At 32.8% G+C, this 17,276-nt stretch overlaps 2 protein-coding genes and 1 pseudogene across 2 annotated transcripts; 2 read left to right on the forward strand and 1 right to left on the reverse strand.

Moving 5' to 3' along the window:
- Positions 1–1,116: 1,116 nt before the first annotated feature.
- Positions 1,117–3,547, reverse strand: LOC129872728 (loganic acid O-methyltransferase-like; annotated as a pseudogene).
- A 2,265-nt stretch (positions 3,548–5,812) lies between these two features.
- On the forward strand, positions 5,813–12,568 carry LOC129875022 (integrin-linked protein kinase 1-like). The gene is made up of 11 exons (XM_055950454.1): positions 5,813–6,371; positions 6,709–6,801; positions 7,738–7,821; positions 8,020–8,087; positions 8,177–8,297; positions 8,631–8,704; positions 8,792–8,854; positions 9,644–9,735; positions 9,826–9,914; positions 11,246–11,355; positions 12,295–12,568. Exons 1-11 carry the CDS (start codon positions 6,105–6,107, stop codon positions 12,431–12,433), a joined length of 1,200 nt encoding a protein of 399 aa, XP_055806429.1. The 5' UTR covers positions 5,813–6,104; the 3' UTR covers positions 12,434–12,568.
- Positions 12,569–14,248: 1,680 nt separating this feature from the next.
- Positions 14,249–15,120, forward strand: LOC129873695 (uncharacterized). Its single transcript, XM_055948833.1, has one exon. The coding sequence runs from the start codon at positions 14,392–14,394 to the stop codon at positions 14,938–14,940; it is 549 nt and encodes a 182-aa protein (XP_055804808.1). The 5' UTR covers positions 14,249–14,391; the 3' UTR covers positions 14,941–15,120.
- Positions 15,121–17,276: the final 2,156 nt, after the last annotated feature.

Genomic DNA, 17,276 nt, shown 5'->3' on the forward strand with positions numbered 1-17,276 from the left:
ATACACGCAGATTATTCGCAAAAGTAATTTTCTTTAACCCGTGAATCACATTTACAATTTGGTTTATGCTTTGGAGAAATTAATTTCTCACTCCGTTTACGAGTTGTAAGTTTTCATCTATTACTTAATGCGTAATCTCACTTCTATTTTACATCTGCACACTACCCTATTGCAAGTTGCAACACATCAACATCTTAAACTCTGCAATGTTACGGACTAAGGCCGGGCTATCCCTTGAGGTAATAATATACGGCCTATTATCTGTTCGACGGACTACAGATCATAGTGCCCTGACATTTATAATTACAGTAATTCCATATATATATTTTACTACTAATCTAATTTTTGCCGTAAATTATATGTCACTGCCACCTATATATACGGACTATTATATGTTGACGAAGTACTAATAAGAGATAATAAATATATATTTATACTATCCTTTATTGTCTATATATAGATATTTTTATGTGTTTTATTTAATCAGAAAACTGATGAGTGATGATAATAACAAAGCAAAAGACTATATGTGTCCTCAGGTTAATAGGTATTATATGTGCCTATATTGCAATGGTAGATGCCATCCTTGATTCCTTTCACTAGGTTTGCGGCAGTTCAGAAGCATATCGAAGCAATAAATCATTGCAAAGTGCAATATGGTAAAGGTAGTTATGATGAAAAGGTGAAATTAGAAGAGTTTATTACTATAGCAGCAGGTATGCTTGGTGATAAGAGATATAATATCTAATGCACATTGTTGCACTATATATATATAATCAGTTTCGACGCTTATAAGTTGCACTAGATACAAAACTCGTGTCAATATAGGCCCAAAATATATTACGTTTTTTGTTTCAATTTATGTGGTATAAATAAAATTTTGAGTCAATTAATTTTTTTCTTTATTATAAAAATATTCTAAATTGTTAATTACTATGATTAAAACTTTACGTTTTTTTTCAAATATGTAACATATTTTTGGAAAAAAAAGAAGAGGAGGACACAAATTAAAACAAAGAGATTTCCGAAAAGATAGTGTCGCAAAATGAACGTTATATACAAGAAAGTAATGTACTACACGCTCTCTCTCGTTGGGATTTCGAGTTAGAAATCTGAAAATGAAAATGCCATGTAAATTGAGAAAGGGGATTGTTTCATCAGGCAAATCTACAAGAAACGTCTCTCTTTATGTTAATTTTCATCATCGCAGTTTTGAAACTCCAATACTTGATATTGATGAGGCATACAGATTCTTCAACTGGGCATTTTGACATACAGGTGATAGACCCTTTCTTGAGTTTCACATCAAGGGGTGGCAGAGTTGGTCTCTCCCGTGACAGTGTATCAGTTTTCTGTTTTTAATTCGAGAAGAGTTGGAATTCTCATATAAATTTTTAATTCTACAGGGGATTATCTCCCATCATTATATACTCAGAAGCAAAGGCAGATTTTGTGAGTTTAAGTGAACTCCTTGTTTTCAGCTCGAACTATTTATTCATGTGCAGGAAAAAATCAAAATGCACACATAGAAGAAGGTCACACTCTGCAAATAGGTGCACAATAACAATGTATTGAGGCACATAATAAAGTTTTAAGAACCAAGCTAGGATCCTGGTTTGGATGTTTAGTTTTAACGCTTGAGAAAGACAAAGCAGCTGGCATCTGTTTGATATTTATCGTCGTATATAACTGGATGTAACTCTAATTTTTCAGTACAACGTTGAAACAACTCCTCTGTGATGTCTTTCCCAAAGTTTTGCTGAAACAGTGGCTCTGTTACTACTCGCATAAGTGATAAAATTGCAGTTTGGGCATCAATTAAAACTATTCTCAGGGAAGTTGGCAGCTTCTCAAACCTTACGATGTCAAAGCATCCACGTGTCTTTATCAGTGTTTCCAATTCCATTGGAGATGTGTAATAGAATGGAAGGTTGAACGAATCCAACTTCTCTTCAGATATAATGCCCTGCATTGAATGTTTCATCATTTCACCTTTCAAGTTCCAAGTTCCCGTGGAGGGGAATGGCAAAAACTTAAAATGAAATACTTACCATGTTGGCCATATCCTGTAGGTAAGATGCAAGCATGGTGAAAGTGATGCCCATGGGAGAGTCGGAACGAAGCACTCCATCAAGGATAGTATGAGTAGTGATGGCCATTAATCCTCCTGGAACCAGCTCTTGAGCCCTTGCATCTAAAAAGGCTTATATATCTTTTCTAAACTGATTTTTATATATCTTTTCTAAACTTGATCAAGATTACAAATTATAATTGAAAAATAAAATAAAAAAATAAATTCACTTGTTAGTTGAGGTGCAGATATCTCGCTCTCTTTAAGGAGATTCAAGCCTACTGCAACAAATTTTCACCGATCTAGCAGTTGTCCTCTTGACTTGTCCCTTTCATGATATAACAGACTTATTACAAATTGTAATTCAATAAACTCTGGACAAAAGTTGAGTTTAAAGCTCCACAAAAAAAATAAACACCTCCCTTCAACTAATAAAAACTCTCTTTTTTGACAAACTTAATACACTTAATGTTTTCTTGCATTTCAAAACAAAGAAAACCTTTCTATTTATAGGAGAGGAAAACATTCAAAAGATGAAAAAATAATGGAATGTCATCATTAACATTTATTGCACCACTTACTAGTGATAATTATGTTAAAAAAAATTATCATTTAGTGCACTACTTACTAGAGATAATTATGTTTTAAAAAAAATAATGAATTGAGTAATATATATATTAATGCAAAATAGAACAAAGATGACATTAGATACCATCAATGACAATTGCTAAGGCAATTACTTTCACTGCCAATAGCCAGAAACAAAAAAGAAAATGTGACAATATAAAATTATAATTTAATAAAATATTAAAATGTCACACTAACAATTTGCATATGCTGCCTCTACTTCTTTTGCTGCTCCACTGCAACTGTAATGAATCCTTCCCTTGTTCCATGCTTCTGACTTTCTGTTTAACACTTCCTCTAAGTTCAGGTCCTTGATTAGCGGAAATTGTGATATGTCTTCATGTCTCCACAATATTTCTTCGACGTCTCCTGATAAATCCTTGATCCTATTATAAATCTACGTCCAATAATCGTAGGGGTTTAATTTCACATTTTTTATCTGCATACAATGTTGAACCTACATAATCATGAATATATATACCTGGGACTCCTGCAGTGAAGTAGCTGGGTTTGTTGCTATGGATGTAATTGAAGAGAGTGTTGAAATCGTTTTGGACTACATCATTAAAGAAGACAAGGAATTCTGGGTCTTGGTTCTCTGGGTCTTGTTCATTTGATTTATACTTTTGTTCCACTGCTTCAATAATATTTTGAATTGCAAGATAGGTGTTTTCCCCTACAGAGCACCCAAAATCTGCTACACGAATTGAGTTACAATGAGGGTTTATTATTCCCACATCAAGCTCCCTGCTCAACCAACTCGGTCAGTACTTTCTTTGAATGTCCCACTACTTGTTTCTGCAGCAATAACAAAATTCAGAGTTATTACGCAATTATATACGCATGCATTTTAATTTTTTTTGATACAATTTGAATGGATTCAATTGAACCCAGAAATGAAATCTGACAATAGCAGGGGATACGCACTCGGCTCGGGTTCTATCTTTAGTCAGTTGGTAACTTTTTGAGCGTTAGCGCCCTTATGTCTTGTATATTTGGGAGTATTTTAGCATCTTATAGTCAAAAGCTCTCTGGGTCTCAACACAATTCTTGTCTTATCTCCATTGATCCAATTTTTTTTTTTCAATTTCGAAAATCAACCAACGAAAAAATTCTTAGTCCAGGTGACTCACAGCCTCCCTTTCACCCAAATAAATGAAATGGGATGAATTGCGGTGCATCCACTTCGTTAACATAGCATAGCGCGATACTAATGCTGGATTTGACATACAAGATATATGGAGACTCCCCCCTGTTTCAACTGGCTTATTGATTTGACCCAAAACAAAAAGTAAGAAAGTAAACTAATTAAAATACTTAAAATATATCAAAATATAATTAATAATCTTGTGATTATAAATATGTCAAACAAATAAATTAAAATGAATTGTGTAATTAAGTCGCCTGGAATTTAGAATTCTTAGCATAGCTCTTAGGACCATCACACCTCCATTGGTGTGAATTTGCTGGTTATTCATACTTTGCTATTTTAGCCTTTAATTTCCAAAGCTGAAGAATGATGCTACATTTATATCTACTATATACTTCTAACACATCTAATTACTAATATACAGTGGGGATGCAATCCAGTGCCTAGGCCTCTTCTCTTTTGTGTGGTGTCGATCTTTCAATCTTATGTGTACTATCAATATGATGAATTTCTATTATCCCTAATTTAATGGTATACATGCAACCAAACAAAACAACAAAATACTACTACTCCAATAAAAACAATGGTATACAACCAAACAAAACAACAATAAAAATATATTTCTTTTTAGACCTTTTTCATCCTTTCTTCTTTCACTTTAATTTATGATTTGTTATTTCAATTAATCTTACTTCGAAGGCCACAAATTCATGAAAATAAAATAATAATAATAATAAAACGACAATTACAATTATTATTTTCAACGGAAATAATTTTGGACAGCTGAAAGTATTTCTGTTATTCATATTCACATTTTATTTTTCTTATTAAGTATACGTTTTCTTCACCCAAAAAAAAGTATATGTTTTCTATTCATTTTTGGTATTTTAATTTTACTATTAAGTATATTTTCACCTTCCAAAAAGCAAAATGTATATGTTTTCTGTTTTTTTTATATATTTTATTTTCAATTTTCGTATTCTGGACATTTAGTAGGTGATGCATTCACCTCTCTTAGTTCATCGTTGGTATTTATTTTTTTTAAAATCAATTTTTGACCTTTTTCTCTAGTATTTTTTTCAAAATATTTGTTGTAAAACTCTACTAACCACATCATTAATTGCTCAATCAAAGGACATTTGACAGCCTTTGATTGATGTTCGGTATGACTAGGAGTCTTGTCATTCCTTGATTTGACATAATCGGTGTGCTATGTCATTCGAACGTGGTACATGAAACTTGGGCTAATAATGAAAGAACTTATTATTTGAATATCAACTTAACGAACTAATCCAATAAAATTGGTCTTTAATATAAATTTGTGTCTCAAACTTAAATATTTAATCTTGTTTTAGACTTGATATTTCCTATATGATAGGATTTATCCAAATTTAATATAGATTTTTATGTGGATCTTAAAAAAAAGGGATTAAGTTATTTAGGACAATATATTCAACAACCCCAATTCTTTTACCCATTAACATCTTAAAAGATTTCACAAAATCTTTATCACTTAGTTTTTGACTTTTCGGGAATATCTTAGCTGATGAATTAGTAGTTATTGTATTACTCTCTCCTTCTGTTCATTTTTACTTGACCACTATACTATTTTAGAATGTCCAATAATAATATTTATCTAATTTATAAAATCAATAAATATATTACCATAATGTATCTATTTTGCTTTTGCTATTAAATACTATTTATTTTTTAATATTTAAATGACTTGTATTTAATAAGAATAATTTGATAAAATTATTTCTATTAATATTGGACGGAGGTCCCTTATTAGAATAGCATGGGTAAAATAGTGTCTTACCCTTTGACAGTTTAGGGTTGATCTTAGGTATAGGCCGATGTAGTTGTGTTTTTATTGCCATTTGATTACCACTTTATTTTACTTTTTGATTTTGTTATCTCATAAAATTTGCATGATTTGTATATATACGGTTGATCTTTCTTTTATGTGACCGATACTTTCCAAAACACCCTTTCACTGCGTGTGTTGTTGTAATACTGGACGGAGGAATTATTGGACAGAGCGAGTAATTCCATAAAATTCATACGTCTACTGATACCATGACATTTAAAAGAAAAGGAAAAACAAGAAACGTGGAAAGAATATACAAGAACTAAGCGAAGTTCGTGAAAACCCAAAACCCATTTCTTCGACTGAATCGCCACCCATGACGACAAGAAACGTCCCTCTTTATGTTAATTTTCATCAGGCAGTTTTGAAACTCCAATTCTTGAGATATGGAGACTTCAATATTGATGCGGCATAAAGATTCTTCACCTGGGCATTTTGACATGCAGGTGATAGGCACTTTCTTGAGTTTCGCATCAAGGGGCGACAGAGTTGGTCTGAACCAGATGTTGAGGCAGGGAATTTCACCCAATGTGCAGGACTATGATAAAAGAACTGCTCTCCATCTTGCAGCCAGTGAAGGACACGCCTCTATTGTTGAGCTTCTTTTGGCTTACAAGGCTGATGTTAATCTCAAAGATAGGTGGCGCCGGACTGTGAGTCCCTTTCATATATTACCCTTTGTCTTTCTTGATACAGTAACCACATTCAATAGATTTAGCCATACCATACAATAAAATTTAAGTAAAAATCAAACACTGACAGTGCAATATCATGATGGTAGCTTAGTTACCATTTTTATCAAATGATCAATTGATGCTTATTATATAGATTAACTTGTAATTACGGTAGAAGTGACCTGATTGTATACATATGTTTTTACGCTACAATGCATAGAACTTAAACTCTCTGCTTTTTAAAGCATATGTTTTTCAATTGCTTGATAGGATGAGGAATTAACCATCATTATTTTCCTTTCGATTGGATGCAAAGCCCTTAACAGATGCAAAATTGTACGGGCACCGTGACATATGCAGGATCCTTGAGGTCTGTGGTGGCAAGGATTCCAACAGTGATCATCCTTTGGTAAGTTTTCATCCTTAACAGTGATCATCCTTTAAAATTTGATGTTATGAATTTCTAATATGGAACAGATCCTATTAATTTTCATTTACTCAGTGCGAGCATCAATTTTTTACCATACTTATATATCATAACATATCATCTTATGAATTCTGCACCTGAAAACATACTTGAGACATACATGGTTGACTTACTTTGGTAGAGTGTAGCTCTAGCTATAAATGTTGTTTACACAGACTGCTTGTCAAAGTGAAGTTCGGTTGAACTTTGCGAATGGAAACTTCTACCTTTGACATTGTAGGTTTAGTCACCTTGGTTGACAATTTATGGAAAAATATGAACTTTTGAGTCTTCCTTTATAAAGGTATATGTCAAAATTGCACTTTCTATCGTACAAAATAAGCATAGTACTTGTTTTTGGTCCTATGTCATTGCTTCGGGATATAGCTAACTTTCACCTGTTGCATGTTGAACAAAGCAACCAATCAAATTACTTCACATAAACTTTTCAACCCTTCATCCCTTCCTAGAGCCATACAATTCTTTCTGAATTACCTTGGAAGATCACTCCATTCTGGCAATGTGAATTTGGGCGATGATATGGAGAAGGGGCTAAGGTAGCAGAATTTAAGAATGTATGCTTATTCTGAGCCCTGTCAGTTTCACTGTTGAAGGATTAACTGCTTATTTTCCAGAGAGTAGATGAATAGAGGACCACCATATTGGGAATATACTTGAAATTACTTCCAAATACAAGGACACAAGCACCTGTTAAGTCAATTAATAACCATAAGTTTTCACTCATAAAAGCTCCAAGCTTTTATGAGCAGAATTTACTCATGAAACTGTGGTTTCCATTTACTCCTTTGTTGTCTTTGCTAATCAATCTGAGTAAGAAAATGTCCGTTGACATGACAAGTTGAATTCTATGACATGCAGACTGTTCGGCGTGAAGAGGATTCAATTGAAGTGAATATTGACATATCCGAACTGAACTTGCAGCATTCATCAATTATTGAGCAGGTATTAATACGGAAATCCAAAGATTGGGATGTCACGGTGCTGAGTATCTTCTAGGAAACTTCCTCAAAAGAATGTGTATACAGCTTGTTGGGAAACAAGTTTCAAACATATCGAAACGAGAATTCTATCAGAACAACGGATGTTTCTTTTACTTAACATTTAATTTTCAAGGAACTTACTCTTTTGTTATTTTTACAGGGCTTATTTGGGGAGTCTGAAAAGGTCAAATGGCGTGGAACATGGGTGGTCAAAACAGTAATCAAAAGGCATTCAATTTAGATGTTATTACTTTAATGATTCAAAAAGACTTTCTGGATTAGTTATTATTTGTCTTTTTTCAATATACTTGCTGCAGGGTGTTTTCTGCTAAGGTTAATACTTTACTGAGGGAACTTCGACATCCAAATATTTTACAGTTTCTTGGATCAATTGTGCATGGTGACGAAATGATCTTGATCACCGAGTATTTGCCAAAAGTATGTTGTTCCTTCCATCAATAATAATGACAGAAACAGTTCAGATTATTTTTTTGTAGGTGAGCACCTCAATAATCGTTTTGTTAGACATGATGCAGAAATAAGTGCATTCTGTAGCCTTGACTATGCTGTACTAGTAATAGATATACTTGCCAAAGCACTATCACCTAATATTACTAAGTGCTAATTGTTATGGAACTTATGACTCTGTATTAAATTTAAACATTGATCTTCAAAAAATTTCACCCAATATCTTTCAGTGATTTGCTAAAGTGGCTAATGATAGTCCCTAAACATGATATACTTCTTATTCTGTTTTTCCTTGTATTTAAGGGAAACTTGCAAGATATTTTGAGAAAGCGTCTTGACCCCCCAACTGCATTGCGCTATGCACTTGACATAGCTAGGTACAACATTTCACTTATTTCCTGTGTAGGTTGATTTTGTTTTATTATGTGAAGAACAAATCACATTAGTGCTCAAATTGAACACAGGGGAATGAATTACCTCCATCGGCACAAGCCCTTGCCTATTGTTCACTATAACCTGCATCTGAAGTATGTCTATTCAGTTTATGCTTATTAACATCTCTCTGCAATTTCTTATTTATTTATTTATTTATTTATTTATTAATTAATTAATTATCTTCTATAGTTTGGAATTGTACCAGAGTGCGCTTTCCAATCATAGAATCAGGGAAAATAGCTAACTTCTACTTTAAATCTTTATGCTGAATTCTTATGATATTCTAGTATCTGTATCTTGGTGTTTAATCACTTTAATGGATAGTGGTTAGAGAACAGTATTGTCAAGCAGCAGGTCGTTAACATCTCTGCAATATGTGTCTTGCTAAGCTGACTCAAGTTTTTTAGCTTCTTGAATGTTCAACTGGTTTATTACTTCATAACTCAGAGCATTTAGGTATGTCCACGTTCTATGCCAGAATATTCCATTATCTAGGGCATGAATTTGCCTTTATTTTAACTAATTCCAATTATCAATAAAATCTTGAGTCAACATGCAACTGGATGTCAAGGTTTTAGCTTACACGTTGGTCATTTGAATGAATGCCTCAAGTTGGCATCTCTTCAAAATTTTTTTAAAAATATGTTGGTGTAGTCATGTCAAGGTGTTGCTGGCCTATCAAAGCATTTTAACCCACTTGACTACGCTGTTTCTATCTGTGTGACAACTGACAAGTCAGCAAAGTGATTTATGCTGAAATGGAAACTAATTTGTTTAGTTTATGAAGCAATTTCTTAATAATGTAGAGTAGTTATATAGAATATGTCCTCCCAAGCTATTAGCTTTCATCTTCACTGAAGTCTTTTGTTAATTTGGTCCAGGAACTTGCTACTAGATGAAGGTGGGCACTTGAAGATTGGTGAATATTGGGTTCAAATATTGGATAATCAAATATATGCAAATCAAGACTGTTGTACGAAGTCCTTTTGGTTCTTGCTTATTTGTTTATTCATTTATTTTGAGTCACATTCTGCAGCTTACAATCAATCTCTTTCTTTTTCAGGTCAATTAAACAACGGATGTAACTTAGTCAGCCATTTGTGTCGTGACATTAGCAAAGATATTTATTTATTTGGCCTCATCTTTTACCAGGTAGATTCAAGGAGTTATCCTATCCTATATGTATCAGTATATGAAAATAATCCTCTTCTCTTTTCTTACTTTTTTTTTGTCAAGAGCATATATTAGTAGATTGATGAGGTAGCTGCATTGACTATAGGCCAGCTGCTCCTCAAAGTTCTTGGGCTTACTATTCCATTGTGTGATTAGTCAACTTAATAAATAAGCTTCTTTAAGTGATTGAATGTTGGACTGCCATCTGCAATTCAAACAAGATTGTCTATTTTTAGATATAAATGAGGGGAAGTTTCGCCAATGGGGCGTTGATCACTTAGTTTATCCCTTGATTGTCGGTGCGTATGTGTTAGTATTAGAAGAGAATCATAATTCTTCTCTAAAGAGTGCACTATATCTAGTTATCACATATTGATGATATTTGAACAACAATCATTATAAACAATTGAGATTTAAAACATATCAGTTATCAACATGTATTGCATAAACTGATCCAACTTTTGGACTAACTTGAATTCGTTGGATCTTTTTAAAACTAATAACAAAATTCACAAAATGTTGATAGATTGATAAATTAGAACAATTGGTTGTTATTTTAGCTTAACTTTGGAATTTCACTCATTTTTACTATTAGCACTTAATGCTGCTACTTAGTTCAGCCAATCTTTCTCGGCCTATTACTAGTTTGATGAGCATCATATAGATCGCTAACTTGAAAAACTACAAGAAAATTGAAAGTATCTTATAATGAACTTGGTGACATTCATTGGAGAGATCAGACCTTTAAGTCTCATTTGCTGTTATAATTAAAAAGTCTCTCCACTACTTAAAGATGGGAACTGGATGATCGTGACCTCTTTTATGCGTAATGAAAAGGGTAACTGAACATCAACTTTAATTATATATGCTGGAGAAGGATTAGCTGGATGCACCCAATACCTAGAATTAGCCTAAGTTGAATTTCATTTTTTGGTCGGGTACTCAAAAGGATGAGTTTGGATCCTCTCTATTCCAAATTGTCTCTGGCATTAGCTTTCCTTCATTTGTGTGCCACATTTACTTCTTGTTAGATGGAAGTTCTTTTTCCCACAGCGAAAGTTCAAACCAATAGAAAAATAGTGACAAAATGAGCATGATCTAAAGTTGGCGTAAACTCAACATGATGTAGTCCACATGTTAGTTTGCTCTCACTTGTACTGGTAGAACTTTATCCTTGGTTCATTGCCAGTAAAAAAAAATTGTGTTGAATATTGAGTAAGTCATCTTTCTGTTTTCTAGTTCTTACTTGACTTGACTGTTATCACTTGTATTTCCATTAAGATTCAGTGCTAACATTGGAAATGCTGCAGATGCTGGAAGGAAGACAAATAACTGACAGGAGTTCTGAACCCATGCATATCAAGTCTGTAGATTTGGAGAAAAAGCTGTATACTGGTCGCTACCCGAGTAGAATTCTTCAGTAAGTCAATACACTCAATCTTGAAGCTTTCTTTTAATTTCTTCGTTAATCGCTCTGTTAATGCCTGAATGGATTGTCTTGCACTGAGCTAACTTTGTTTACAAGTAGTTCTAGCCACATCACCAGAAGCTCTCCATTTCTTTTCTTTCCACTGCTTATTAAACTGTAATCCGTCTTGGTCCCTATCTTTCCTTCTTTCTTTATAGTATTGTGTTCTTTTTTGGTCCAAGTATCCATGTTATATAATTAGCTCATTCATTTCTTTTTCCTTTTTGTACAGAAATGCATGTTAGCTAGTTTACAGCTTCTAAGTAATTCATACAAAATGAAGAAAATGTCGATTAGCTCATTTTTGTGCCTTGATGAATAATTCTCATCTTACTGAAAAAGGAAAGACATTAGGATCCATGTTGATAAGAGGTTTAGTGATACTAGACTATCTGGTTAGAGCAAATCACTATATGTTGATATGATCGTACTGCCAGAATATAGGCTACTTATTAACTCGAACGTGCATAAAAGCTTGTAGTTTTAGCTAGAAATTATAGAATGTTTTCATTATAAGATTGGTAGAAGGGAAAAACTGATAGGGCAGAAGTATTGGTAGAAGTCATCAGGCCGAATCCTTAAAAGGATTCTAGTGTCAAAGTCACATGTCTATGCTGCTGCTACGCATTTGATGCTTTTGTTGTCAGAAGGTGATTTTGAAAATATAGGTCAAGGATTTATAATCACATTGATGACCGCCAGGGGCGGAGCTGGAAATAGAATGTAGGAAGTGGGTTCTGCAGAAGCCAGTATCCGTCTTAAGAAATTCATTTAATATGTACAAATTATTAATTTGGATTTCAATAACTCCTCAAAAGGACTAAAATCCCAAACCCATAAGCTTGAGTTGTGGCTCTGCCTATGTTGACAACATATTGTTATTCTGTTCAGGTTAATAGAGGACTGCACCAGTACAGTTCCTTCTACAAGGCCATCCTTTGCTACAGTCATAGAAATCCTAGAAGAAGTCTCTTTATTATCAAGAAAAACAGGTTGCCCGCCGTGTAATAAAAGCAAAAGCCCCAAGTAAATAAATTTCCTAGTGATGGATATGCTTTGATATACTATAATTTTGGAAAAAGTCGGTGAACAACACTTGATCTCATTCTGGTTCATGAATGATGAATTGCAAATGAGTTTAATATAATTCCCAAGTTGACTTTCATCTATTTGACTTTGTTTTATCTTTTGGTATTAATTAGCTTTGACCTGCACATATTAAAATTAGAACTACTAAAAATTATTGGAGTGGGAAAGAAAATTTTTTGTTTGACTTGGATGATCTTATAGATTAGTACTTCATACAAGGAAAGAGAAATAAAGAAACGTTTTTTTTGTTTGTTTTTACAATTTTTAAGGTTTACTTCCAGCCATAGCTGTATTTATTGTACATTTCTGGAATCTTACTATAAAAGTGATATTTTGGGGGGAAAATACCAGGACATTAGCAGATTTCATGACTGTACGGCAAAAGAGGACGGTGAGTTAAGGATATATATATAAATAAAGGACAGTCCGATGCACTAAAGTTTTCGCTATGCGCAGGTCCGATCAGTATGTATATATATGTGTGTGTGAATATGAGATGGCTTCTCATCTCAACAACGCCATTTAATAGTAAGATGGAAAAATCAATGATTTAGTACAGGAACAATGATTAACTACTTATCGACAAACTATATAGTAATAATTTCCAAAAACAATTAGTACTAATATTTTTTAATCAGGTAATTAGAAGATTAATTATACTATGCTACCATTCCGTCACGATTCTCGGAATTGCTCTTTCTTGGGAATTGGATGTTCAATGTATATTAAATGAATAAACAAACATAATACTACTACTTATAATTGTAACTAAACTCTACTTTAGGTTTACTTAAAGGTAAGTTTTTCCCCACATAAAATTTCACCTGCAGCGTGATGATGATGATGATATATATATATATATATGGTGGGAGACAAAATTTCCATTAGAGGAATAAAAGAATTAATTAAACGTACAAAAAAGTTAAGATGATTCAGAATATAACATATATAAATCATAGTTTGATAGACGGTGCAATTTTTTGGCGAAAGGATGTTATGATGAACTCCTTCTACCCTCTTCCGCTTATGAGAATAAGTTGTGCCTATATTCATCCTAGTCAAAGTCTTACATACATTTATTGCGAGATACAATATGTTAATGGGAATGATAATGATTTTTTTTTTACACGTTTTTGAGGGCTTATACGCAAACTAACTTTTTTGTGTGTGTTCTGATGTTCGAATTATTTTGTGCGTTTTTTAAATATTTTTACATAATAATTATTATTTTCTACAAACATATATATTGAGTAACTTTATATATCAAGGCTTGGACAAACGAGAAAAAAATATTTTAAATTTTAGTCTTTATTAAAACTGAAACTGAAATCTTATGATTCTCAATCCACTTTATTTACTACTATATCACATCCATTGGGTACAGCTACATACATATTACCCTTTTCAGATCTCATTTATGAAACAACACTAGGTATGTTACTCCCTCATCCCAATTTATATGGTATCGTTTGATTTGACATGAGTTTAAATTCCAAAAAAAACTTTTGAAATTTATAATCTAAAATAAATCATACATGGAAAATTTGGTAAAAATAATAGGTGAAGGAAGACCAAAGATGAGTGGCCTCCCCTCCTTCAATCATATATACCAAATAGATAAACGCACTTTCCTTTCGACTTCGGATACACATGTATATTATCTATATATATCACCAGACGCGGATGTCAACTGTCATATGTCCTTTTATTTTGTACAACAACTGTCTCCTACTCATTCTATATTTTATTTTTAACTTTTTCCTTATTTCCTTCTACCAACATTCCTCTCATTTATATTTATATATATGGCAAACCCAATTTCTCATCATCAACGAACAATCAAATTCAAGAAACTCATCTACAACCAAATCCATAAAAAATCAATCTTGTTTTGTTATTATGGGCAACTATATTTCTTGCACTTTATCAGGACCAGGAGGCAACAAACAATCAAGAGGGGTAAAAGTCATATTACCAACTGGTGATATCAGTCATTTTTATCAACCAATCAAAGCAGCAGAGCTTATGATGGAAACTCCCAATTTCTTTCTTGTAAACACCAGGTCACTTCATATAGGAAGGAGATTTTCTGCATTGAATGCTGATGAAGATCTTGAAATGGGAAATGTTTATGTTATGTTTCCAATGAAAAGATTGAATTCTTTTGTCTCAGCAGGTGATATGGGTGCGTTGTTACTTACTGCTAACTCTGTTTCTAAAAGGGTGTCAATTGGAAATTTCAGAATCTTGCCTGAATGTGCAGAGTCGTCTAGTGTGGAAACTGAACAGATTCAGGGGAATTATTATGAAAAAACAGCTTTGCCCAAGTTGAATTTGGATGATATTGAAGAGTTTTCAAGTGAAGAATTTAAGCATAGGTTGTCTATGTGTAGGTCAAAGAAACCATTATTGGAAACTATTGCTGAAGAACCAGTTTCTTCAAGATGAAGATTTTGAACAAATCTTATTAATTCAACTTCTCTTTGAATTTTAGTAAGGAGAAACTATTCTTTTGTTAAAGATTAGAATATAATACAATTCGTTTATGATTTACCTTCATTATATATAGTCTCAGATGAAAGGAAAATTGTATCATTTAATTCACAAATTTTGTTATTTTTATTCAATTGATGTTTTTTGAGTGAGGCTAAGATTGAAGGATCGAGAGCTGAACTTTTGTATTGGAGCATAAAGAAAGTCTATGGTAGTTGTAAATTTCATAACTTGTAACTAACTCTGTGGAAAATTTTAGAGCATGAAGAAAACAGTATTGTGTTTGGATCCCTTGAGAAATGATATACTCCATCTCTCTCTCGAAATACTTGTGGTATTTTTTTAATTTACCGCTCTTAAAAAACAATAATTATGAGGAGTGTTTGACTATTTTATCATTATTTATATTTTAAAATACGCAAAAGGATCAAAATTATTTTTGAACTATTTAAAACATCTCACATTTATCCTTCATTTATTTTTGGAAATCAAAACTACCCTTGCCGTCTATGTTTTGGACCATAAATATCTTTTAAACGTTATTCTTGCCACTAGACCTGACAAGATAGTCCGCTTAGCAATCCATGGCAAAATAAATAAAATGCTCTTTAAAAAAAAAACACGACTTCATGGTATCTTCTTTCCTACGAAACTGATATTCTGAAAAGGTTGATGTGTTGAATGAAGGGAAAAATCAAGAAATGACTTGGTTGGTGCATTCTACAGCTCATTCCTTCAGAAGATAATGACATCCTAATCACCGAGGGTCGTTCGGCAGAGTGTGTTAGCAAAAAATAATAGGCGGAATCCATCAGTGGCCCTCTAAAGTTGACACCAACTTTCACTTAGACACCTCAATTAAGTTTTGTTCATTTTAGACACCTCAAGTAAGGTTTCGATGTGTCATTTTGACACTTTGTGCTGACTTGGCACATTGTGTGTGCTGCACCCATTTTGAGCACGTGAATACCATTTTTTAAAAAAATATATATATATATATTTTTTTCTTGTTATTCTTCTTCTCCATTTTCTAGATATTTTCCTCCGTAACTTTGGACCTTGATTTTGTAATCTCATTGTCATTGCCTTGATCTAGTTCTTGTTTTTCTTCTATTGTTAATTAGTAACTGATTTTTTAAAAGGCTATGTACAAAATTTGTGGGAAAGTCCTACGCTTGATTAAAATTCTCAATAGAATATGATCCAGATGCAAAAAAGCAAAGAAAGGTGTAGAAAACTGCGATTCGCCAAGAAAGCTTCATTCTTTGATCTGGGTTTCAGCTGCTATTATCTTGCAAATGCCGTAAAGTTACAAGCATTGCAAAGGGCAAAACATAGAAACTTGAAGAAATGAGATTTCCAATTCTCAAGCCAAAAAAGGAGAAGTCACGTGCAAGGGTGCCGTTAAGGATCGTGGACCCATTTTTTTAATTATTATTTGGGTAAAAAATGTCACATGTCATCAAGTTAATGACTCACTTTTTTTTCTACTCAAAAGTTATTATTTTAAAATTATTTTTTATATATATGCCACGTGTCTTCATTTAATTAGTCACTTTGACACATCATCGGCAAGTGTATTACACGCACTTTAGATATTTGGGTGATTGTAAAAAAAGTGTCAAAATGACACATGAGAACCTTACTTGAGGTGTCTAAAATGAACAAAGTTTAGTTGAGGTGTCTAAGTGAAAGTTGGTGCCAAGTTTAGGAGGCCACTGATGGGTTCCGCCAAAATAATATATACGTTAACTAGGTGTATTAATAGTATCTTGTTTGATATACTTTTTTATGGCATGTATAACTCTTTATTGTGTATTAAGGTTTGCATTACTAATACCATGGATTTCTAGGTATTAGTAATGCAATATGATTTAATGCTTGCATTTTTATAATTAAAGACCCAATTACACCTCAAAACCCCTTTTACATCTTTTCCATCATAATTATTTAAGATATTTTTGTAAATAAATATTTTTATGCAATGCATGTTATTTTTTAATACACTAAACCAAACAATGCATAAGAAATGTTATATGTATAATTAATGTAAGCATAACCAATGCAAGCTCACTGGTAGGACAGATAACGTTTGTGGTTTGAGATTCTTAATACACTCTATTTAGCATTATTTTAATACACTCTACCAAACAACCCCTAATACTATAATTAAGAAGCGATCTGGCTAATCTCCGAATTAAAGCAAGGGTACATTCTGTCACTTTTTAAGCAATTATCAACGTAGAGACTTTTTAGGCTTTTTGATTAAGTTCTCTTTGAAGTTGAACATT

This window comes from Solanum dulcamara, chromosome 11, assembly GCF_947179165.1.
Source record: "Solanum dulcamara chromosome 11, daSolDulc1.2, whole genome shotgun sequence".
NCBI classification, from domain to species: Eukaryota; Viridiplantae; Streptophyta; class Magnoliopsida; order Solanales; family Solanaceae; genus Solanum; species Solanum dulcamara.

Coding starts and splice junctions, on each gene's coding strand:
- LOC129875022 (XM_055950454.1), top strand. CDS start 6,105: ATGGAGACTTCAATATTGATGCGGCATAAAGATTCTTCACCTGGGCAT. Junction 6,372..6,708: donor AAGATAGGTGGCGCCGGACT/GTGAGTCCCTTT, acceptor TTGGATGCAAAG/CCCTTAACAGATGCAAAATT. Junction 7,822..8,019: donor ATTCATCAATTATTGAGCAG/GTATTAATACGG, acceptor TTATTTTTACAG/GGCTTATTTGGGGAGTCTGA.
- LOC129873695 (XM_055948833.1), top strand. CDS start 14,392: ATGGGCAACTATATTTCTTGCACTTTATCAGGACCAGGAGGCAACAAA.